This window comes from Berghia stephanieae, chromosome 5 (genome assembly GCF_034508935.2).
Source record: "Berghia stephanieae isolate SIO BIC M18660-M18661 chromosome 5, UCSD_Bste_1.3, whole genome shotgun sequence".
In the NCBI taxonomy this organism is placed as follows: Eukaryota; Metazoa; Mollusca; class Gastropoda; order Nudibranchia; family Aeolidiidae; genus Berghia; species Berghia stephanieae.
This window is the reverse complement of record NC_088364.1, coordinates 64,612,557-64,635,499: the sequence shown is the minus strand read 5'-3', so window position 1 is coordinate 64,635,499 and position 22,943 is coordinate 64,612,557. Positions and strand designations below refer to the sequence as shown.

At 37.9% G+C, this 22,943-nt stretch overlaps 1 protein-coding gene across 8 annotated transcripts in view; it reads right to left on the bottom strand.

Annotated features, from left to right (window-relative positions):
• LOC144973405 (uncharacterized) overlaps positions 1–20,097 on the bottom strand; it is a 265,478-nt gene extending 245,381 nt beyond the window's left edge. For 6 of the 8 annotated variants that reach the window (XM_078915810.1, XM_078915814.1, XM_078915815.1 and 3 more), the window contains exon 1: positions 19,906–20,097. In XM_078915810.1, the coding sequence (XP_078771936.1) occupies positions 19,906–20,001 (96 nt within the window). In that variant the 5' untranslated portion in view covers positions 20,002–20,097. The remainder of the gene's footprint in view (positions 1–19,905) is intronic. The other 2 variants (XM_078915811.1, XM_078915816.1) reach the window with 1 other exon arrangement.
• Between the last annotated feature and the right edge of the window lie 2,846 nt (positions 20,098–22,943).

The following is a 22,943-nucleotide window of genomic DNA, read 5'->3' as shown; positions in this document are numbered from 1 at the left end:
CCCCTATGGGATGAATAAAAGGATTTTTTAAAAATGTATTTTCTATACGAGTACAATATTTTCATGAATTTATTTAAACTATTTTATGCTACATATCATTACTAATTATTTATTAATTAATGTATATATTTGTCCAATTGTTTATCAATTTATTCATTGATAAAGATACGTTTATTCTTTGTAAGCCTTAACTTGTTCATTTGCTCCTCATATCGAGGGGTAAATATTACGTAGGTACTTTTACGACCACAAACTCCATTAATTGCCCTCGTCAAGGTCAAAGTGATTCTTTCAGAGGAGAAAAAATAAATAAATAAAAGAAAAAAAAAACAACAACATTGAAATTGAGATGAAACACACGGAGAGCGTTTGTACCTTGAGTTAATTGATTCCAATAGGTATCTATGTGGGTTGTTCTTAAATCTTTCTCTATCTCTCTCTCTCTCTCTCTCTCTCTCTCTCTCTCTCTCTCTCTCTCTCTCTCTCTCTCCCTCTCTCTCTCTCTCTCTCACACACACACACACTCTCTCTCTCACTCACTCTCTCTCTCTCTCGCTCTGTGTGTGTGTGTGTGTTTGTGTGAGAGAGAGAGAGAGAGAGAGTGTGTGTGTATGTGTATCTCTCTCTGGCTCTATATCTCTCTCTTTCTTTCTTCCGTTCTCTCCCTTCTCTGGTTAAATCTTACTTCTAAAATTTTACGGCACTATTTTCTATTTTCTCGCTTTTTAGTTGGGTTTTTTTTTTTTTTGTTTTGTTTTGTTTTTTGTTTGTTTGTTTTTTGGGTTTTTTTTGTTTGTTTTTGTTTGTTTCTTTTGTTTGATTTTCTTGGGGGGGGGGTTGTTTTGTTCGTTCTGTTTTGTTTTGACATCGCTCCATTTACTATCAATTAACACGTCTGTTACTTGATTGAAAAGAAAGAGGTCAAGGCTGCTTTCAACCAAAGAGTTAGTACAAAGATAAGAAGAGTACAAACGGGAAGTTATTGTTGTGCTCGTTAAAAAATGGCCGCCACTGTGTCTACAGACGAACAACTTTTGGATACACAGGGCACAAATACCATAATGTAAAGGTGGGTGGACCTCTGAGGTCGGGTGGTAGTTTTTAGGATTAAGTTAGTGAGAACTTTCTGTCGAGTAAATTTTAATGATCTGTAAATAAAATGGCGTCTAGTTAGTCAATGGTTTATTCGTAGAGAAAGAGAGAGAGAGAGAGAGAGAGAGAGAGAGAGGGGAGAAAGAGAAAGGAGAGAGGGAGATAGAGAGAAAGGGAGCGAGAGGATAGAGAGAAACAGAGAGAGAGAGAGAGAGGGGGGGTGGGGTAGCACAGTGCGCCCTTATCTGACCTCACACTTATTATCTTTTCGTTTCGGTCAGAACTTTATTTTAACTTAAAATGTACATTCTAAAATGTTCAAAGAGGTGAGGTGGCCGAGTGGTTAAGCCATTTGTTGCACTGTGACCCGGAAGAAACCGGGCTCGAACCCCGCTTATGGCATTTTCGATTTTCTTACTTGGGCAAGATTATTAACCCCCAAATTTGCTCACTTTGGACAACATGGGTGATTCCTGTTGACAGCAGACGGATTATCTATATTCCTCCTTGGAATGCTTAGGCGACGGCGCCTCGTGATACGCACGATAGGAACAAGAAATGAAGTGAGTACGAAAGTTCCAGAAGACAACAGAGAATAAAAACATCGCGGTGTCGATGGGGGCTCGAACCCGTGACCTTACTAGTACGACAACTCCGCCTGGCCGGGGAGATCGTGACTCTACCGTATGAGCTATCCACGACTCCCAAAAAAGTTTCTTCAAATTCTAGTCTATCTAGAGAGCCACTTCTCCCCAATAGGGTTTGTTTTGTTTTGTTTTTTGTTTTTTGTTTTTTTGTTTTGTTTAGTTTCAATGTTCATGAAAAGATGACCACAAACTTGTCAAAAATTATTAAACCTGAAACAACGAAGAAGTCTATAATGGCAATTTTTGTGGGAAAAGAGGGATAAATGAAGCAAACAATTCAATGTTATTCTTTTGTCGTCGAATAATGACGAAATAAAGAATCATATTAATTACCACAAAAAGAAAAAGGTTGAACCCATTAAAACAAATGATTGAAAAAAAAATAAAACCGGACATGGAGCCGCTATGTAGTTGAAGCATTCGTCAAAATGTTCGAGACATGACGTTTTGTTCTATCAATGGTGACGTATAGCAACGCCCCTATCTTTGAATGACACGACTTGTAACGTGTTATTAAAATCCCAAACACGAACAACAGAACAGTCCATGTCAACTTCCAAACTCATTATGTTTAACCAACGACCAAACAGCAACAACTAAGCAAATGACATACGTATGCATTGAGAGACGACCACACAGACAGTCACAATTACAAACCACACGGAGAGTCATTAACGTGGATCGAGACGAATCTTTTAAGCCATCCTCGATCAAATCGGTGCGATAATGAATTAAAGTCTGTAGGTATGCGCAAATGAATCTGGCAACAGGGTAATAAACTTGCCTTTAATTTAAAAAAGGGGTTGCAGGTTATTCGTACATGTCAATCTCTAAATAATAGTATTGGGGGTGGGGGGGGGGGGGGGTTAATTTTTGGATTTGCCAGTAATTCTGTGCTCGATGGCAAAAATTTAATATGGTCTTAACGGAAAAATCTTAACCCAAACCCTATTTGTTTAAATAATAATAAAATAATACATTATTTTGTACCTTCCACAGCTCCTGGCACCTTAGTATTCATGTAAAGAGAAATCTGTACTATTTCTTCTTTAAAAAAAAAAAAAAAACAAACAAACAAACAAAAAAAAACAGCATTTCTTTGCTGACTGATGGAGAAAGGCCAAGCATAGAAATCTCAAATATCGTTGAGGCCAAAATACCAATTATTTCCGTTTCCTGTCCAGCTTACGGCATCGCACAATACCGACATATCTTTCCCATTTATCAGCTGCTGCTATAGGGCAACAGGTGTCTGAAGATAATAGTCCTACCTAGCTCATGATAATAATATTTTTATAATCACTTTTCGGGCGGATAGAAATAGAATAGATACTTGGATTATTTGCCCAGTATTATTTATTTAGCTACCTTTAAATTTTGAGTGTAGAAAACTAAAATTGGCTGTGAATTGTCACGCAAAGCAAACACAGAGGACTTTGTCAAAGTAATTTAAACAAGGGATGCCAATTCAGGAGGCAAAAAATTACTGAACTTTTACACAAGCACACAAACAGATTTTGTTCCCGTTTAACAGGTGGTTGGAAAATATACTGAGGGTTGATGGCATACTGAATTCCGTAAATATATTGGCACCTTGTTAAACCTGAGACCTCAAAGAGACTTAGATTTTTTGACAAATTTTGGGTCATTTTAATCAGTGACATCTTCTGAAAAAAGGGAAGTTGCCATTATAGGCACTAGCATACAGGGGTCCAGATAACTCAGTTGGCAGAGCACTCGCTTCACACGTAAAGGGACTGTGGTCGAGATCTTTTTTGATTTTGACCCCGTTGTCCACCTAGCAATGATTGAGTAGTTGGGTATGTCAGATCTAGCGAAAAGTACTTTGCGATCGACTAGTGTCCTAGCAATCGCTATTGTCCGTTTCACGTTATAGAAACCGGATAAACTCCGGCTCCGCGAGTCTAGTGGCTGGTAAGGACTTCTAGGCACTAGCATCCAACCAAATCAAGAAACAATCACAGACTAGTGTCCCATTCAAAGGGTAGCAAGTAATCGCTATTGTCTGTTTCCCACGGTACAAACCAGGATAAATTCCGGCTCCGAGAGACTAGCGGCTGTGAAGGACAACTTAAGGCCCGAGCACCCATTCAAATCAAGAGACGATCATTTGGCTTTGAAAGGTGCCGAATACGAACGAACTGATTCGATGACTAATGTTACGTTTCCGTTTAGACAAGGCACCGGATACTGGATACCGGATACTGCTCCATTGGACAGACTCCACAACATGGGTTCAGTGAGGTAACAGGTGTAAATCTGACCACCTTATCTTTATCCGTTTCTTGTATTGACCGGAAATGACAGTATATCCCACATTGCTCACAATTGACCCAGTGATTCGTATTCCGGTCTTATTACAACCAGATTGCAGTCTCCTTCACGGGGTGACCCCGTTTCTATAAAAGCTAGGGCTAGTCTATGTGGTTTTGTGGTATGACACTCCCTTTCGGATTGGAAGCTCCTGGGTTCGAGCCTCGATCCGCGCATAGTTGTGTTCTTGTAAAAGGCTCTTTACTCACATTCTCCCAGCGGCACCCTTGACAAATTCCGAATCCCTTTTGCCGTCGACACGTGTACTCTACCAATTGAGCTATCAGGACCACTCAAAGTCTCACTTTAAAAAAAGGGAACGAATTTGATGTCACTCAGCTCTATGTTATTGTTTTTAGCCAGCCATTTTTATGGGTAGTTCTCACTAAATCCTATCAATCAGACTATAAACACTCAAGGTAGACATTGTTTTGTGAGTTGGTACGTTATATCTGGTTGGCGGATGTTGTCAGCACTTTGACTAAACACAAAGCACCAATAGCTTTCATATTATTACGTGATTAAGTTGGGGCATCGTTTTCTAAGAGGTAGAATTCCTCCTCCAACCACCGCCCTAAACGTTTTCCGCCCGTCTTCAGTTCCGTCAATCCAATTAATTATTTATGGAATCCCAACCTCTTCATCAAACACTGCCACTTATTACATTCATACATCTTGATTTTTTTCTACTTTAGAGACATCATATAGGTAACCGATCATCTTTGTATATAATTCTAGTCTAAGACAAAGCACTTTCCGCGAGATTTACAACAGACCCAGCTACCCAATTAAGGGCGGGTGGACATAAGGAGGAATCAAAGAGAAAATAAATTGCAACTGTACCCTTGACAAATTCTTAATCCCTTTGCCGACAACACGAATTCTCTCCCAACTGAGCTATCAGGACCTCTCGAAGTTAGCTTTCATATCACGTGATTAAGTTGTGGCATCGTTCTTTGAGAGGTAGAATTCCTCCTCCAACCACCGCCCTAAACGTTTTCCACCCGTATTCAGTTCCGTCAATTCAATTAGTTGTGGAATCCCAACGCTTTCATCAAACATTTCCTTCCTTACTACATAACAAGTGGATTCTTACTTCTTACTTCTTACCTAGCTACAACACACACCACACCATCTAAGTATTAATGGCTTCCCAGAATTCTCTTCTCTTACTTCTTACTTACCTACGGAGGCCACTTGTTTTGTTATTTATTTATTCATTGATTTCATCCTGATCGCCAGCGAGTACTGAGTTCTCTAAAAAAAAAACTTTAAAAAACAAACAAACAAACAAAAACCAACAGACAAACATAACAACAACAAAAATAAAAAAGAAAGAACTGGCCAGAAAACTCGTTCTTCAAATATCGATCAATTAAAATGATCTTGTCAAAAACTCTCAAACCTGGGACTTCGCCAAGTCCCAGGGTTGAAAGCTTTTGAAAAGGTAAGGGTCATTTTGATCGATCAATATTTGAAGGACGAGGTTTTTGGCCAAATTCTTTTAATTGTGTTGTTTTGTTGTTGCTGTTGTTTTTTATAGTACGGCAGTTCTGACCTGTACCTCTTAAATCGTCAGTTAAGTATGTCTAAAAGGGTTTTACTGTTCATCTACCTGTCCTTTTATTGTCCGAATTAACTGAAGAATGCAAAGAAATTTTAACCTCTTCATCGTATACAAACTGGCAATTTATTTATCAATTAAGAACGCTGGGTGCCAAAGCAAAAAGGAAGATCTGGTTCTGAAGCACAGAAAATAAAATTCAAGACTGCTACTTACGAGATGGATGGACCTAGACCAATAACTATAACAATAACGAAGTACTTTTCACCTGATATAAATGAGTAAAAAGAATAATCGGTAGCCGAGATGGACCAAAAAAAAAATTACCTTCTGCAACGGAGATTAGAAGCCGGCTTTTTGTTGTTGGTTTTTTGTTGTTTTTATTCGTTTGTATTTTTTTTTTTTTGGGGGGGGGGGGGGGTTCTCTTTTGTTTGTTTTTTATTTATTTGTTTTGTTTTTGGCATTTTGTACCATTTCATCCACAGAGGGGAAATCAACAGGGTACTTAAAACAGCGGATGATCATTATGAGGAAGTGAGGAAAGAAAAATAATGAAAAATGGAGGGTCAGTCTGACAAGTGTGTACTCACACATGGTCTTATAACTTTGTTTTATTGGTGGTGACTCACCGCTATTAAATGGGAGATTAGAGATGGGGAATGTGCCAAGCAAGGCGGTTAGAAAATCGCATGTGCTTGTGAGTTGTATTTGTATTTATGTATGTAGGTATGTATACAGTAATAAAATCAATACAGCGATAATCGGGGCGGTGATCAAAACCAATAATAATGATGATAATAAATATAATAATTATAATAATAATAATATAATAATAATAATAATAATAATAATAACAATATATTAACAGAAAATAATAATATTAATAATAATATAATAATTAATAATAATAATAATAATAATAATAATAATAATAAAATAATAATAATAATACTTGATTATCCACTAACTCTATCGGGCCCGATCGTATTAATCCATACCAACAAAGGCGATTGACCACGCAATTGGAGCACCAAACACCCACCCTGCTGTTACCCGCCATTGTCCAATACAGTAGAAACGCTGACACGGTCAAAACAAACCAAAAACACAATAACCAAAACTGCCTACTTGAAATGTCAAAAATCCGTAGTTTAAAATTTAAAAAAAATCCCTTTATTCATCCATAGGGAAATGTCTCTCGGGGTCTATTCCAAGGAAAACTGGAATACACCGGCGTTAGCCGCAGTGCAGGGCCGCAAATGATTAGGCGAGGTGAATTGCTCAAGGCCACAAAGCGCAGCGGCGGGTGATTGAACTCGAGATTTTTTTATAGTGCAATATCCACTAAGCGTGCTCAGAGCGCTTTTACAAGGGGTGGTCCCTGGACACTCGCTTTCGGATCGGAAGGTCCTGGGTTCGAGTCTCGCTCGGCGCATAGTTCAGTCTTGGAAAAAAGCTCTCAACTCACATTATTCACCGAACTGGTGTTAAAATGAGTACCTGGCCGTTAAAGCTTTGTCTCTGTCGGAAAAAACATTACAATATAGCCTTACAGGCGTCATGTCCCGTTCTCCCCATGTTACGTGTTGTTGTTGGTCGAGGACCCCTTGTAAAACGCTTTCAGCACGTTTAGCGGATATTATGCTATATATAAGTTCGAGTTGTTTTGTTTTTTTTTTGTTGTTTTTTTTTTTTTGTGTGTGTGTGTTTTTTGTGTGTGTATTTTTTAGCCTTGTCTTTGGGACATCAATAATGCCGTTATTATGCTGCTTGCATGACACGATCATAATTAAAACACAGAACACATCCCAATCAGTCAGAACGGGCTCTGGTAGGGACGTAAGTAAGTGTGTTAATCCGTTAATCGATGAGATTTGTTTACCGTGTAAGGTTATACATCGTTATCGAATTATTATTATTATCGATACATACCTAGATACTACTTTTTACCGTGTAAGGTTAGACATCGTTATCGAATAAATATCGATGAATAACTTCGACGACTACTCGTAGAACTAGATTTGCCTTTGGTTTTGTGTGTGTGCGACACGCTGATTTAATTTGACTGGCTTCAAATCACGGTTTCTCTCTTCCGCTCTTTCTCAAGACGTAGTATAATAACAAAACAAAACAAAACAAAACAAAAATTTGAGCTTTTATCTTGAGCATTATCCGCTAAACCTACTCAAAGCGCTTTACAAAGGTCCCTGGCCAAAAGCTACGCGTAACATGTAGGACGAGACATGACGCCTGTTAGGAGATATTACCATTTTTTTTTCTCTCAACAGAGCAGAGACGACGCAACAGTGAGCCCATAACAATTTGGGCTATCAGACCTGCAAATAAGCACCCGTAGGGAAGGAGGTGTACTTTAAAGAGACTGTATTATTAACTTATTCATGCTCCTATTTTTTAACATAAATAAACTTTAATCCAAGTTTCATATCACTATATTATTCGGTTTAAGATTCCGTATCTAGCATATTATTATCGTTCACCCCGACGTCAGACCGATATGAGACGATGGGTCAGATCACAATTGCTTTTCTTTGTGGGGAATGATGGGGGTATCATATGCTATTTACTTCACCTGTATAATGTTTAAATTTGTTTTAGTTTCATGTCTATATGTTTTGTTTGTTTGGTTTTGTTGGGGGGGGGGGGGGGTTGTCGGTTGTTGTTTTTTTTTTTTTTTGTTTGTTTGTTTGTTTGTTTTTGTTTTCTTTTCTTTTTTTGTTGGGTATTTTTTTTTTTTGGGGGGGGGGGGTTGCTTTGTTTTGTTTTTCTTTTTGTTCTTTATTTTGTTTGATGAAAGTCCTCATCAAGTATGGGCGGAGAAAAGTTACTATATTACTTTTATCCGAACCGTCGTTCAATGATCTGTTATTTGACTCGTACCCATTCACCCATAACTAACATTATGTCGTGTCTTTAACATAGGTATGTGTCAAAGTATCAACACCTTAGTAGAGGAATCAATTAAAATACCACGACGCTTCACCCTGTCAATCACATCATTAATTCACTCAATCCTAGAGATTTTTGCTACTTTTCAAAATTGGGTTTAAAAAATGTATTTAAAATGAGCATGTGAATATCTAGATAGTTTTATTCAACTACCATTAACATGTAAAAACTAAAAAAAAGTTAGCTTTGATACTACGCCTATAATTCGTCTCAGAAAAAATGAAATCAAAAGACATGGGGTAAATATAACTCCGGGTAAACTACGGATATAGTCGGTGTTGGGGTTGAGTGAGTTAACGCACCCTCGCACACACACACACACACACATACATACATACATATATCCATAAATTATAATGAACATCCAATGTCATTAATTAGTCACAATGCACACAATAATATATCTGATTATAATAATATATTATCTAATAATAGAAATAATCCTAGTCACCGATCTTTGACATTGAAGGTACTCGTAACATGTTTTACCTACACGGTGAAACAATCGACACATCCAAATACAGACCTGCCTACTTGACAATCCAAAAATCCGTAATTTTGGGGAAGAAAAAAAATTGTAGTCGCTGACTGTTATAAAATCAATAATGTACCCTCACAATGATCAAGTAACACTACAAAATCCTTACAATTATGTAATATGTCATCAACTTTCATTTTCAACAAGTTTTAATGATTTAGAAGCGCTCATGAAGTTCTGAAATTGGAGCCAAAATTTCGTCCTTCTACGATTTTTTCGTAACAAAAGGCAGGTCTGCAAATATCACGTGTGATTGTGTTTTCGTCTGAGTAGGGCTGCCAGATGGCCAGAGTTCATAGTAGCCAAAATCCGACTTCAAAAAAGGCCAAATAGAACCTCACGTGGCCAACAACACTACTGATACTGTGACTCCTGTATGCACAAACATTATGCAGGTCTGATAACCGAACACAATTATGGGCTTGATTAAAATTGTTGTAATGGACTATATTAAGTAAGCGTCGGTTTGAGAGTATTTCCATGACAACAATGATCCCATAACAATTTGGGTTATCGGACTTGTATATAAGTACGCGTCGTCTAACCCCCACTGAAAACCTCATCGGTCTTGACAACCAAACATAAAATCTAGAGAAAAAAATAATAATTTCTAAAAATATTAAATTAAAAGTAAAAATAGAAACACGATTCTCTATGTGGCCAATTTTGACCAAACTGGCCATTCACGTAACCATCTGGCAACCCTGATTCTCAGTAGTTTCGGGGGGGGGGGGGGGGGGGGGGGGGGGAACATACCAAAAAGAAACAACAAACAAAACAACAACAAACAACTTTTGACGAGCTGCAAAGCTATTGTGGCTTTTTTCACAAAAGCCACATCCGTGTTGTGATGTAAATTTACTCAAGCGAGAAAAGGTAAAGAGGATGGTGGTAGATGCATTTATAGACATCTATTATTATTATTATTATTATTATTATTATTATTATTATTATTATTATGAGATTATCATTTATTTATTACGGACAGAATAAATGTCATGGCTGATGGGGGTGTTAGTGTTACTAAAAATAAACCAGACAGACAGTCATAAAAGTCGGTTGTAAAGAAATAATATAGTGAAAGAGGAAGAAGAAATGAAGACAGAAGCAGATAGATAAATAAATAAATAAATAAAAATGACCAATATATAAAAATGAATTAATAAATAAATTAATTAAATGAATAAATAAATAAATTAATTAATTAATACCTCAACAGTACATGACCAGATACGACTTTGTCAAGTATTATAATCATCATCATCATCATCATCATCATCATCATCATCATCATCATCATGAGCATCACAATCACCATCTTCACCATCGTTATCATCTTCTTCATTCATTAGCAATAGCACCGATCTTCTAATTGTTAACTTGCTAATAATATCATCATCATCAGCATCGTCGTCGTCACCACCACCACCATAATATGATCACAACCACCAACATCATGGTCGTCGTCGTCGTTTCCATTACCATAAATTAATAATTTCCCGGCGCCAACAACATTTAAACCAGTGCCTAAAAGAACCCTAACTCCATCCATAAGTTCCAATATAACATTAGTGACGATCTTCAGACGCCCATGTAATAAATAAACAATATAAACATTGAAACAACATCATTATCAACACCATCCACGTACGTATGGCCCCTTCCTTCTCCCCAGTGACAATTTGCAGGCACACCAAATTGGCCATATTTTTGCAAAACACGTTATTTAGAATTTGGCCAGAAAATATTTACTTAAAATTGCGCAAAACTGGTCAAAAACTGTCTAACATTGCATCTTCTCCGAAGTCTCAGGGAAGAGAGTTTTTGACAAATTATGGACAATTTTAACTGGTTGATATTTGAAGTAAAAGTTTTCAGAGCCAAAATGTATTTTTGCTTTTCTTAACTTGTTTTAAAGTTGTTTCGTCACGGGTATGGCAGAATTTGTTATTAGGCAGATAAGGGGAGATAAATCCCTTCTTTGTATGCCCTTCACGTTCCCTCCCTTTTATAGCCCAACCCAATCTGTCCTTATCATAAGAAATATGTATGAATGAGTATAAAGTATTATGGTGTAAATACACAAAGGAATCGCCTTCTCAAGTCTGGAACTGTGGAACCATTCGTATACATATATTATCATAACAGAATTTTGCGGAATTGCTCGCCATCTTAATAAATCACTGTGTATCTACAATATACTCGCAGTGATTCCATGCGACGGGGTAAAAGGTAAATTATAACAGGCTAATAGATATAAAAAATACAAGATGCGCAGTGAGCATTATTTTCTCTATTTGAACGATGGCAAGAGCGCGGCCATTATAAGAAAGATAGTAGCCATAATTTATCACACTGACACAACTTTAGCCCTACAACTACATTATTTACTTAAAGAAGAATAAACCAGGCGTCAGCCGCTGTGCAGCGCCGCGAATTGAGCTAGGGAGAGGTGACTTGCTCAAGGCCACACAGCGCAGCGGGGGTGATCGAACTCGGTACCTTTCGGGTACGAATCAAAGACCGTACCGCTGAGCCACGCTGGCCCCGCTGAGTATTTCCATTACCCTACAACATTGTGTCCATAACACTTTGGGTTACCATATCTGAAACAAGTACCTATACGTCGATTAAAACGATAAAGTGAATAGATGATAAATGAATATATTATAAAATTTATCTCTTGATGTTGTACGCTTGGCTAAGAAACTCACAATATTGCCATCCGGAAATATAACGGACCAACACACAAAACTATGTGTAACCTTGAACGTTTATAGTCTGGTTAATACAGTTTGGTGAGAATTACTCGTAAACATAGATGGCAAAAAAAGAAAAGAAAAGAAAAAATAAAAAAAACAATGACAAAGACCTGAGTGACGTAAATTTCGTTCTATCTATATATTTAAGCACTTCAGCTTAGAGACCTGAAACAATCGGTTGATTTTATCCAAATATACTCTCTTCAGTGAAAAACTAACCCCTCGTTTCACCAGTGGAGGGCATCCTGGCCTCATCCAACATGGAAGGCGAGACCAGAGTGACTCACTGCTTTGATGATAATGGCCATCAGATAGCCGTTATGAATGGTCAGTCAATAGGACATTTCTTTTCATTTTGTCGAGTTAAAATTTGAGCGGGAAGGGGTGTGTTTTTGTTTATAATTTATAGATAGAATGCGCCTGGCTAAGAATCTCACAAAATTGCCATCCGGAAGTATAACGGACCAACACAAAACTATGTGAATGTGTAACATTGAACGTTTATATTCTGGTTAATACAGTTTAGTGAGAATTACTTATAACCGCGGATGGCAAAAAGCAATAACAAAGACCCGAGTGAAGTCAATTTCATTCTATCTATACCATTTCATCACTATCAAGGCTTGAATAATGTGATTTATTTTTTAAATACAGACCAGCGCATAGAAACAGGGCCTTCTATGTAGCTATATAGAGGCCTTGATAGACACATTCAATGAGCGGTATATTTTGTATTTGAGACACACACAAAATGTAACAATAGGCGTCATATTTTGGTCACCATGTTGCTGATAGCTTGGGACCGCTTGTAAAGCACGTTGAACTTTGAAAGTGTAGTTTAGTGGATATGGCGCTTTATGAAAGCTCACGGTTTTCAGTTCACATTTTAAAATCAGAAGTATGACATTTTATGTTGATGCTATGAGTTAAGGTAAAATACAACATCCGGCAGCATATAAATAACGGATATATATAACGTACCAACACACAAAACGATGTGTAACCTTAAAAATTTATACTCTGATTGATCTAATTTAGTGAGAACTAATCACAACAATGGCTGTCTAAAACCAATAACAAAGACATGAGTGACGTTTATGTCGTTCATTCTCTTGTTTACATTAAATAACATGATGCTAAACAATTTTTACATATGCCTATGCGTTTCTTGAGTCATCGTATGTTGAGCGGGGAAATAGCCTAATGTGTTGGTGACGAACAAAGAAATTTATAATAATAATATTATTAAATTAAATTAATAGACGGTAGGTTAGGCGCGAAAACCAAACGACCCAAAAAGAATAATGGAAAAAAAATTGACATAACACTTTTTAAATATTTGGCCAGAAAACGTGAACATCAAATATCGATAAATTCCGATGACCTTACTTTGTTAAAATATCTTGAACCTGGGACTTCTTGAAGAAATCTCATAGTCCCAGAATTGAGCATTTTGACAAATTTGAGTTGATCGTATTCTAGCGGCATTCTAGTAAAAAAAAAAAAAAAACCCAATAAAAGACGTTTCGTCGGTGAAATGGAGAAATACAGTTCATAATAAGGACAAATTGGCCATTGAAAGTAAACATTGTTATCAACTTCCGCTCCTGGCAAACACTAAATACAATGAGAACATGGGGTTGGAGGAGGTGAGTGTGAATATGGGAGAAAACTGGATAGAACCCCCCTCTCTCTCTCTCTCTCTCTCTCTCTCTCTCTCTCTCTCTCTCTCTCTCTCTCTCTCTCTCTCTCTCTCTCTCTATTCCTTCCTTCCTTTCTTCCAGCCTTCCTCTCCTCCTCCTCCTCATTCTTCTTCTTCTTCCTCTTCTTCTTCTTCTTCTTCCTCTTCTTCTTCTTCTCCTTCTTCTTCTTCTTCTTCTTCTTCTTCTTCGTCGTCGTCTTCTTCTTTTTCTTCCTCTCACTTCATGGGTGGTCTTTCGCAATGTGTATTTCATCAGGTCCCAATTAAACCTAACGACTCATTAAACTGCCCCGGCCACTAACAGGTGACGATGTCTGAATAACAATCTGACACGCCATGCTATAAATCATGCTTAGTATCACCATTAAACTAGAATGGTATATACCGACGTGCACTTATTTGCAGGTCTGATAACCCAATTCACCATGGGCTCATTGTTGTAACGGAAATCTCCAAAAATGACGCAAAATATTGTCCATTACAACAATGTTAAATTAGACCCATAATTGTACTCGGATGTCAGACCTGCAAATATGGCCACGTTGGTATAGACGTCTAGTCAAGTTATTATTATTTTTTTCTAAACAAGCAAACAAAACAAAGCGTAATACCCCATTAATCTAGGAAAGACTATAAAATATTTTTTTTTCTAAAATCAAAATTAATTAATTGATTTTATTATTTTTAAATTAATTAAATTGGAAATAAAACAAAACTTCGGTTCAAATTCGGGAATACTTAGGCACCCGGCCTTTCAAAGCCCATTGATGAGACTTTTTACGCGTATGATACGAGTGCTATACCAACTGAGCTATCGGGAACCCCCCCCCCCCCCTTCGACGTATAAAGTAGTCTATTTACCCACTATAAGCATGTGCAGTGACAGAGGCAATAGTAATATTTACAGTGGTAAGATACGATTACAGAGATAGTGAGCGGTCTGGACTTGACTTGAGCACTATGTACGTCCACCTGTAAAACGCTTAACACTTTAGTCTAGACCAGTGTGGTATATAAAATATAATTATTTCTTATTTACATTGGTGATGGTATGGACGCCTTACTTACTGATTTGCATGCAACACATTATGCAATCAAGACGCGCGTGTGGGTGGGGGTAGTAGGGGAGGAGGAGAGAAGCGATGCACTCACATTATAACGTTACGCTATCGAGTTGGTGAGTACTTATCTAGTAGATAGTTAGAGAGGGAATTAGAGCTGTTATTGTTTTACCAGATGCACGTGCACTGTGGTTACTCATCGATCAGTGCATGCTCTCATATCATCAGGGATGAAAGCATCCGAGACGCGACAGGAAAAAATGTAGACACATACAGAAAACCGTTGAAGATTGCGTGATATGGGACTGAACAAGAAGTGAATGGTGTGTCATGTGTGTAGTATTTGTCGTACGTGGAAAAGTCAGCATTTCGCATTTGGGGGTGAGGAGAGGGGGGAGGTAAAAAAATGTGAAGTTTGTATACAGCGTTAATATCCATTAAATATGCTAAAAGCGCCTTATAACAGTCCCAAGCCAACAGCAACAATGAATGATCGAGACATGCAAGCTGTAAGGTGCTACAGTGATACAATTTAGATTTCCTTTCGACAGTAACTGCCCAGGTACTCATTAGTGCTATGCAGTCCAGTGGTATGACAGTCGCCTTCGGATCGGGAGGTCCAGGGTTTGAGTCCCGCTCTAAGCTGGCTTAGCCTGCAAACCTAAATGAGGCAGCGTGACTCAGCGTTACGGTATTTGCTTCGTACCCGAATGGTACCGAGTTCGAATACCCGCTGCGCTGTGTGGCCTTGAGCAAGTCACTGACGCCGGGGCTATTTTATTCTTCTCTTGGAATAGACCCTAAAGACAATGTTCCCATATGGATGAATGAAGGGAATTTAATTTTTTTAATTAAAATTTCAAACGTCTTAGCCAAGAAATCTATAATTAATGGCGCTAAACCAGTTAAATAAATGGAAGAAAACTGTCATTTAAGAGCCATTTCAATTCCGCCGTCGAAGAGTTAATAAATATGTAAATCAAAGGCAAGACACGATGGGCCGGATATCTCAAGAAAAATTCAAATATCGAATCTCATTGAATCACCCATGTTGTACAAAGTGAGTGGATTGGGGGTTAATAATCTGAAAATGCGCGAAGCAGAACTTGAATCCACGACTTTCCAAGTAGTAGTGCAATGCCTAAACCTTCTCCTTACCACCCATAGAAAAATTGTCACATTCGTTACGATGTAACCGACAATTTTCTAATTCTGATTTCTCTTGTACATCACAAAATTTAAAGAAATGCTTTGATTCAGCTATATTGACTAAAGACTGTGTTGTAGAGCTCACTTGGTACTTTTTTGTTTGAGTAAGAAAAGTCTATTTTTGTGTTGGGTGGGTGTGAATTTTTGGGGGGAAATTCTAAAAATAGCAGGCAAGGAGAGAGTTAACCACTCGACCATCTCGCCCAACCCCTCCGAGTTCAAAGGTGAGGTATGTAGTAGGCATGAAATCACCAACACCACCCAATGAAGACCCAACACTTGATTATTAATCAACATCATACCGACAGGTCGGTCAGCTGTCAAAATTATTCACCCACACACCCTCACAGCAACCACAACCCAAATGCTCATCACAACCACAACACCCACCCCTAAATCTACCTGTTAAAATGAAAACCACAGCACTGACAAAACGATGTATTTTTGGGAAGGGGGGGGGGGGATGGATTTAGTATTTTGGCCAGTAAATTTTTACTTCAAACATCTATGACATAAGATGACCTTCAACTTGACTACACACAATTCATAAACCTGAGACTCCTTACTCAGAAGAATTTTGTCAAGACTTCTTTAAAGTCTCAAGAATAAGATTTTGTTTAAAAGTCTGGCGGCAATCGACGTGTAAATATATGCAGGTCTGACATCCAAACATCCTTTATGAGCCTAGTTTAACATTGTTGTAATGGAAAATATTTTGGTCATTTTTTGAGATTTCCATGACAACAATCAGCCCATCAGGAATTAGGTTCTCAGACCTGCAAATAAGTGCACGTCGTGGCAAATCTTTTGATCGCTATTTGAAGTTTAAAAAAAAAAAAATTAAGCAAACAAGCAAATTAGGCCAAAATGAAAAAAAGCTGTTTTGTCAATATGCGTCATAGAAGACCCGATGTCTTTAACCAGTTAACTGCTGTACTCTAGAAGAATACGTATTTAAAAATTGGCCAAAAAACTCGTCATTCATATTATATATCGATCGATTTAAAAGACCCTTATCTTGGCAAAAACTCTCAAACCTGGCACTTAAGGAAGCCCTCGTGAGGTCCCAGCTTTAAGAGATTTTGCCAAGATGAGGATCCTTAATTTCAATCGATGGATATTTGAAGGACGAGTTTTCTAGTCAAAATTTTTAATACGTATTTTTTCCAAAGTACAACAGTTAACTGGTTCAAAATCACTGACCATCGGACTACTTGCCTACCTAGTTGACTACCTATGCACACAACCTCCCACAGTATGACGGATGTGCCTTAATCATGGAGTTCTTATGTTGTCAGTCTCGGGCATAATCCATAACCTACCACCACCACCACCAACAACAGCTTGCATTCCGTGAAAGGTCAAGGGTCAAATAGTTTTTACTATAATATTATTATCATTAGAGTCTGAGGGCAAAGTTAAAGCTGAAGCTTTTATGATCTGATTAAAAGCTTAAGGTTGGATTAAAGAGTGAGATCATGAGATAACACAGACCTGCCTAGGACTACGAAAAATCCGTAGAGTTACGAAATTTTGGCTCCAGTTTCAGACCTTTAAAAGCATCTCTAAGTTATTATATAACTTATTCAAAAGGGTAGCTGATACCAGACAACATAATCTTAAGGAATTTTGAAGTGTTCTCTAATTATTGTGATGGTAAATTGTTGATTTTTAAAGTTAACAAAAGCGACTGCAATTTTTATCCCCTTAAAAACTACGAATGTTTACATTTCCAAATAGGAAGGTCTGGATAACAGGATCAAATGGACATACCAACACCAATGCATAAATCAACTGTGGGACCCCGATAGCATAGTTGGTAGAGCACTCGCTTCATAAATAAAGGGATCGACCGAGATCAATCCCAAGTACAGTCGAGGTTTGTTTTGTTTTTTTCTGATCCCCCTGTTCACCAAGCAGAGATGGGGTAGCTGAGTCTATTAGATCTGGTGGAAAGTATTTTGCGATAGATTATAATCTTATCCAAAGGGTAGCAAGCAACTTGCTATTTTGTCCGTTTTACGCTATAGAAACCGGGATAAACTCCAGCTCCGTGGACCTGAAGGACTTTTAAAATCGACTTTACCTGGACCTTTGAGGTTTGGTTCTTAGGAGCAGAAGTTTCATTTTTTGTTACAGTAGAAAAGCTTTGCTACATTTTATGTCATATGATTTTGATTGTCTCCTGATAGAGCACGCAAAGCATCAACATTAATAAGATAAGGAGTGTAGGGAGGAAGATTTTGAGTCTAATGTAATCAAGTGAGAGAAAAATCACACAAAGGAAAAGTGAATTTAAGGGTGTGTGTGTGTGTCAGAGAGAGAGAGAGAGAGAGAGAGAGAGAGAGAGAGAGAGAGAGAGAGAGAATGAAAGAGAGAAGGAGAAAGAAAGAGAAATAGATAGAGAAATATGCACAAAAGTGATGAGGATTAGAGAAAGAGAGAAAGATGACAAAAGTGATGAGGATAGAGAAGAGAGAGAGAGAGAGATGGAGAGAAGAGAGAAGGAGAAGAGAGAGAGAGAGAGAGAGAGAAGAGAGAGAGAGAGGAAAGAGAGGGAGAAGGGAGAGAAAGTCGATAGAAAGAGGAGAAGGAGAAAGGAAGGGTTGGAAGGGTGTTAAGGTGCGTGAAAGAGGAAAGCGAGTTTTTAACTAATAGTCAAAACTGGGATTCTATGTAGTACGATGGGTTGTCGCCCAGGGTAAATTATTTACAGTCTGATACCCAAATGATTAAGGCTCATTGGTGTAATAGGATACTTCAAACCAAGGCAAATATTCCATTACAATATGAATAAGTCGTCTACCTGGGTCAAAACACTTTTTGTTTCTCAGCGTCTTTTCTTTTCTAGGGACGGGGTGGGGGAAGGGCGGGGGCTCTTTTTTATGAGGACCGGATAACAGACTATTCATCTCTTGCAACCTTATTCTAAATGACAATTTACACATTCAATTAAGATAACATAAGATAGAGTTGTTAAGTTTTGATTTGTTTGACATTTTTATTGTCGTTGTACTGCCAAGCCAGAGAGAAAAGTTGAGTTATTGACTGGACCGCCAAAAAAGAACAGACATTTTTCAGAAAGAAATTTTCAGATTTTATTTTATCGTTACCGTGATACTCACATAGTAATAGTAATATCGCACGACAGGCGTCAATTTCGATACAAAAACTTCGGACAGTACAATGAAAACTCAAAGACTTTCGCCCTTCAACCCTCCCCCCCCCCCTTCCTTTTCCTCCCTCTCTCTCCTCTCTCTCTCTCTCTCTCTCTCTCTCTCTCTCTCTCTCTCTCTCTCTCTCTCTCTCTCTCTCTCCTATCGCGGTTCGAACCTCCCGTCTCTTAAAATTTACTGCAAATAGTAGATATTTGTATTTGTTTATATATTTGTTATTTGTTTCCAAAACCTATTTAAAAATGTTAACAATTTATCGAAGCAGTGAGAACAAAGTAAAACGAGATATAAGAAAGGCACTGAAAACAGAACGGTCTTTAACTGGCAGTGAGAATAAATGACTGAGATTGAAATAATATTATTAGATGTCTGATTCATAACGTAATCGTTGAAATGTTGAATAATTCATAACTTAGATACGCGAATCGTGATCATGCGTAAAGTGGATGGAATGTAAAGAAAGAGCAGATTGCATATGACTAATAATGTAACAATAAACCAGAGGGAGAGCTCATCCCTGATTGATATCAACCAATGAAGAAAATGGGCGTGTCTTTCAAGTGTGTAATCTTTTGTTTACCTGTTAAATTCAAAATTTTGATTTTCGCTACTTCAGTTCTTCCATGTAACGAAATAATTTTATATTTAAACCACTTAATATATTTTAAATGAAAAATGATAAAATAAGAGAGAAGAAATATTGAACGGACTTCGATGAAGTGAAAGGTGAATTCGTAGAAAAGTGGAGGCGACGAGTGTGAAGTTGAACGGGTGTGTGTAACGTCAGGTAAACTTTGATTTCTAAAATGGAAACCTGGAACACAAAATCATAAGAAGAATCATTAATCTTACCTTCGCGATTTTAACAGGTTCATTAAATTCCCGACCTCCTTGAATTCTAAATCCCCAGGGAGAACCCCCTGTCAAAAGCACAGTAAACGTGTTCATGTTTTCATTCAAACCGCCATGAAGTGAATAACACAAGAATCTAGGAAACTAGCGCCGAACACAGAGCACACAACAACAACGTCCGAGTATTAACGAGAACACACGATTTATTGCGAAGTGCGAAGACGCTTGTAGTATGTGGCAACTGCGCAACGCGACGCTTTCAACACTCGCCGACGAATTCCAGTTTTTGCCCTCCTCACACCTCTCGTTTTCCAACACACACTCGACTCGCTACGTAAATCACAGGGCTCTGATTCATGGAGCGGGACTACGACGATAGTCCGAGACTAAATCCGTTGTCTCAGACTAAAAGGCGTTGTAAGATATTCATGAAGCCGGACTACGCGAAGTCTCAGACTAAACGAGGGACTAAACGGGTGAAATTTACACCCGCGATTTAGCAGGTGTAAATATCGTAGTCTGAGACTAAATTTCAAAATCATAATATGTGCTATACGCTGGTGGGAGTAATTGTACTGCGATTAGAACAAGGCTACCCGACAGTTTTTGATTTTATTTTTATTTATTTATTTTTTTATTTTTATTTTTTTTGGTTTTGTTTTATTTTATTTTATTTTCTCGAAGATTCAACAATCGCACATACACTCCTCATCTTGTCCATTCCAAACACTTTCCCTTTCCAGGTACACATACTGTTTCATAGTAACTTACTACTACTACTACTACTACTACTACTACTACTACTACTACTACTAGATATGAAGTGAGTAGAAAAGTGCCAGAAGACAATAGAGAATAAAAATTTTTTTCGCGGCGGTGGTGGGGTTTGAACCTGTGACCTTATTGGTACGACAACTCCGCCTGGCAGGTGAGAGCGTGGCTCTACCGTGTGAGCTATCCACGAACACAAAAATATTCGTTTCAAACTCAAAGTCATTTCTAGACCCCTCTCTCACCCACTTCTTGAGACCGCCGATTCGTTCACCACCATCGCGAAGTAATGTTGACCAGCAGTTAAGCTTAATAGCCAATATTCTCATCACAAACATATAACATAGAAACGATTGAGACATTGAGTATGCTCCGGTGTATGGGGTGAATTTTTAATTCAGAAAAGTGAGTGGAGCAGGCACTTATGTTGGTAACAACAAGATATGAAGTGAGTAGAAAAGTGCCAGAAGACAATAGAGAATAAAAATCTCACCTGCCAGGCGGAGTTGTCGTACCAATAAGGTCACAGGTTCAAACCCCACCACCGCCGCGAAAAAAAAAAATTTTTATTCTCTATTGTCTTCTGGCACTTTTCTACTCACTTCATATCTTGTTGTTACCAACATAAGTGCCTGCTCCACTCACTTTTCTGAATTAAAAATTCACCCCATACACCGGAGCATACTCAATGTCTCAATCGTTTCTATGTTATATGTTTGTGATGAGAATATTGGCTATTAAGCTTAACTGCTGGTCAACATTACTTCGCGATGGTGGTGAACGAATCGGCGGTCTCAAGAAGTGGGTGAGAGAGGGGTCTAGAAATGACTTTGAGTTTGAAACGAATATTTTGTGTTCGTGGATAGCTCACACGGTAGAGCCACGCTCTCACCTGCCAGGCGGAGTTGTCGTACCAATAAGGTCACAGGTTCAAACCCCACCACCGCCGCGAAAAAAATTTTTATTCTCTATTGTCTTCTGGCACTTTTCTACTCACTTCATATCTTGTTGTTACCAACATAAGTGCCTGCTCCACTCACTTTTCTGAATTAAAAATTCACCCCTACTACTACTACTACTACTACTACTACTACTACTACTACTTTCACTATTATCACTACCACTACTACTACTATATACTACTACTACTACTACTACTACTACTACTACTACTACTACTACTACTACTACTACTACTACTACTACTACTACTACTACTACTACTACTACTACTACTACTACTACCACTACTACTACCACTACTACTACTTACTACTACTACTACTACTACTACTACTACTACTACTACTACTACTACACTACTACTACTACTACTACTACTACTACTACTACTACTACTACCACTAATACACTACTACTACTACTACTACTACTACTACTACTACTACTACTACTCTGCTACTACTACTACTACTACTACTACTACTACTACTAACTACTACTACTATACTACTGCTATTACATTTCTATTATGTCTTTTATCGCCCATTATTTTTTTTCTAGAAACTTCACGTCTCTCACTGGCCTCATCATTTCTATCACACCACGCTAACGATTCGTTCACACTCCAACCATCGTTGAGTACAGACGATGCAATTTCTTCTTATTTGTTTTCAACGTTTATTTGTTTATTGTTGTGCCGACGAAGGGTTTGTACCCGAAACGCCCATTGTCTGTATTGTTTCCACCGCTTCCTATCCATCTTCACTCTTTCGTTAGTATTTTCGAGACCCCATGCTTCAGACAGCGCCCACCGCTCTCGACTTAGAACAATGCTACACCGTTGATAAGAATCATTTAAGTGCCATCGTTATTTATATTTACTAAAAACATTACACACACACACATTCTCAAACAATTTTTACACCCTTAAACTTGTCTCACACCATTTTTATTTGTGGGGCAAAAACAAAACAAAAAACAACAAAAAAAAAACAAACGATCAAAACAAACACGAAGAAGAAATTGATATGATTTCTGTGCCACTTCGTATGACGCATGCGCAGCTGGAAAAGTAACACATTTCTATGACGTTTTGTGATACGTTTCCGAGGAATCCCCAGTTAAAAATAGATTGACCTCTGTAGTCTGAGACTTCGCAAGCGTAGTCCAGGGTTGCCAGTTTGGCATTTTAAATGCCAGATTCCAAAAATCTGGCATTTTTGAAAACCGTTTGGCATTAGAAAAATCATTTGGCATTTGGCATTTTCATTTGGCATTTTCTTTTCTTGTATATTATACTTCAA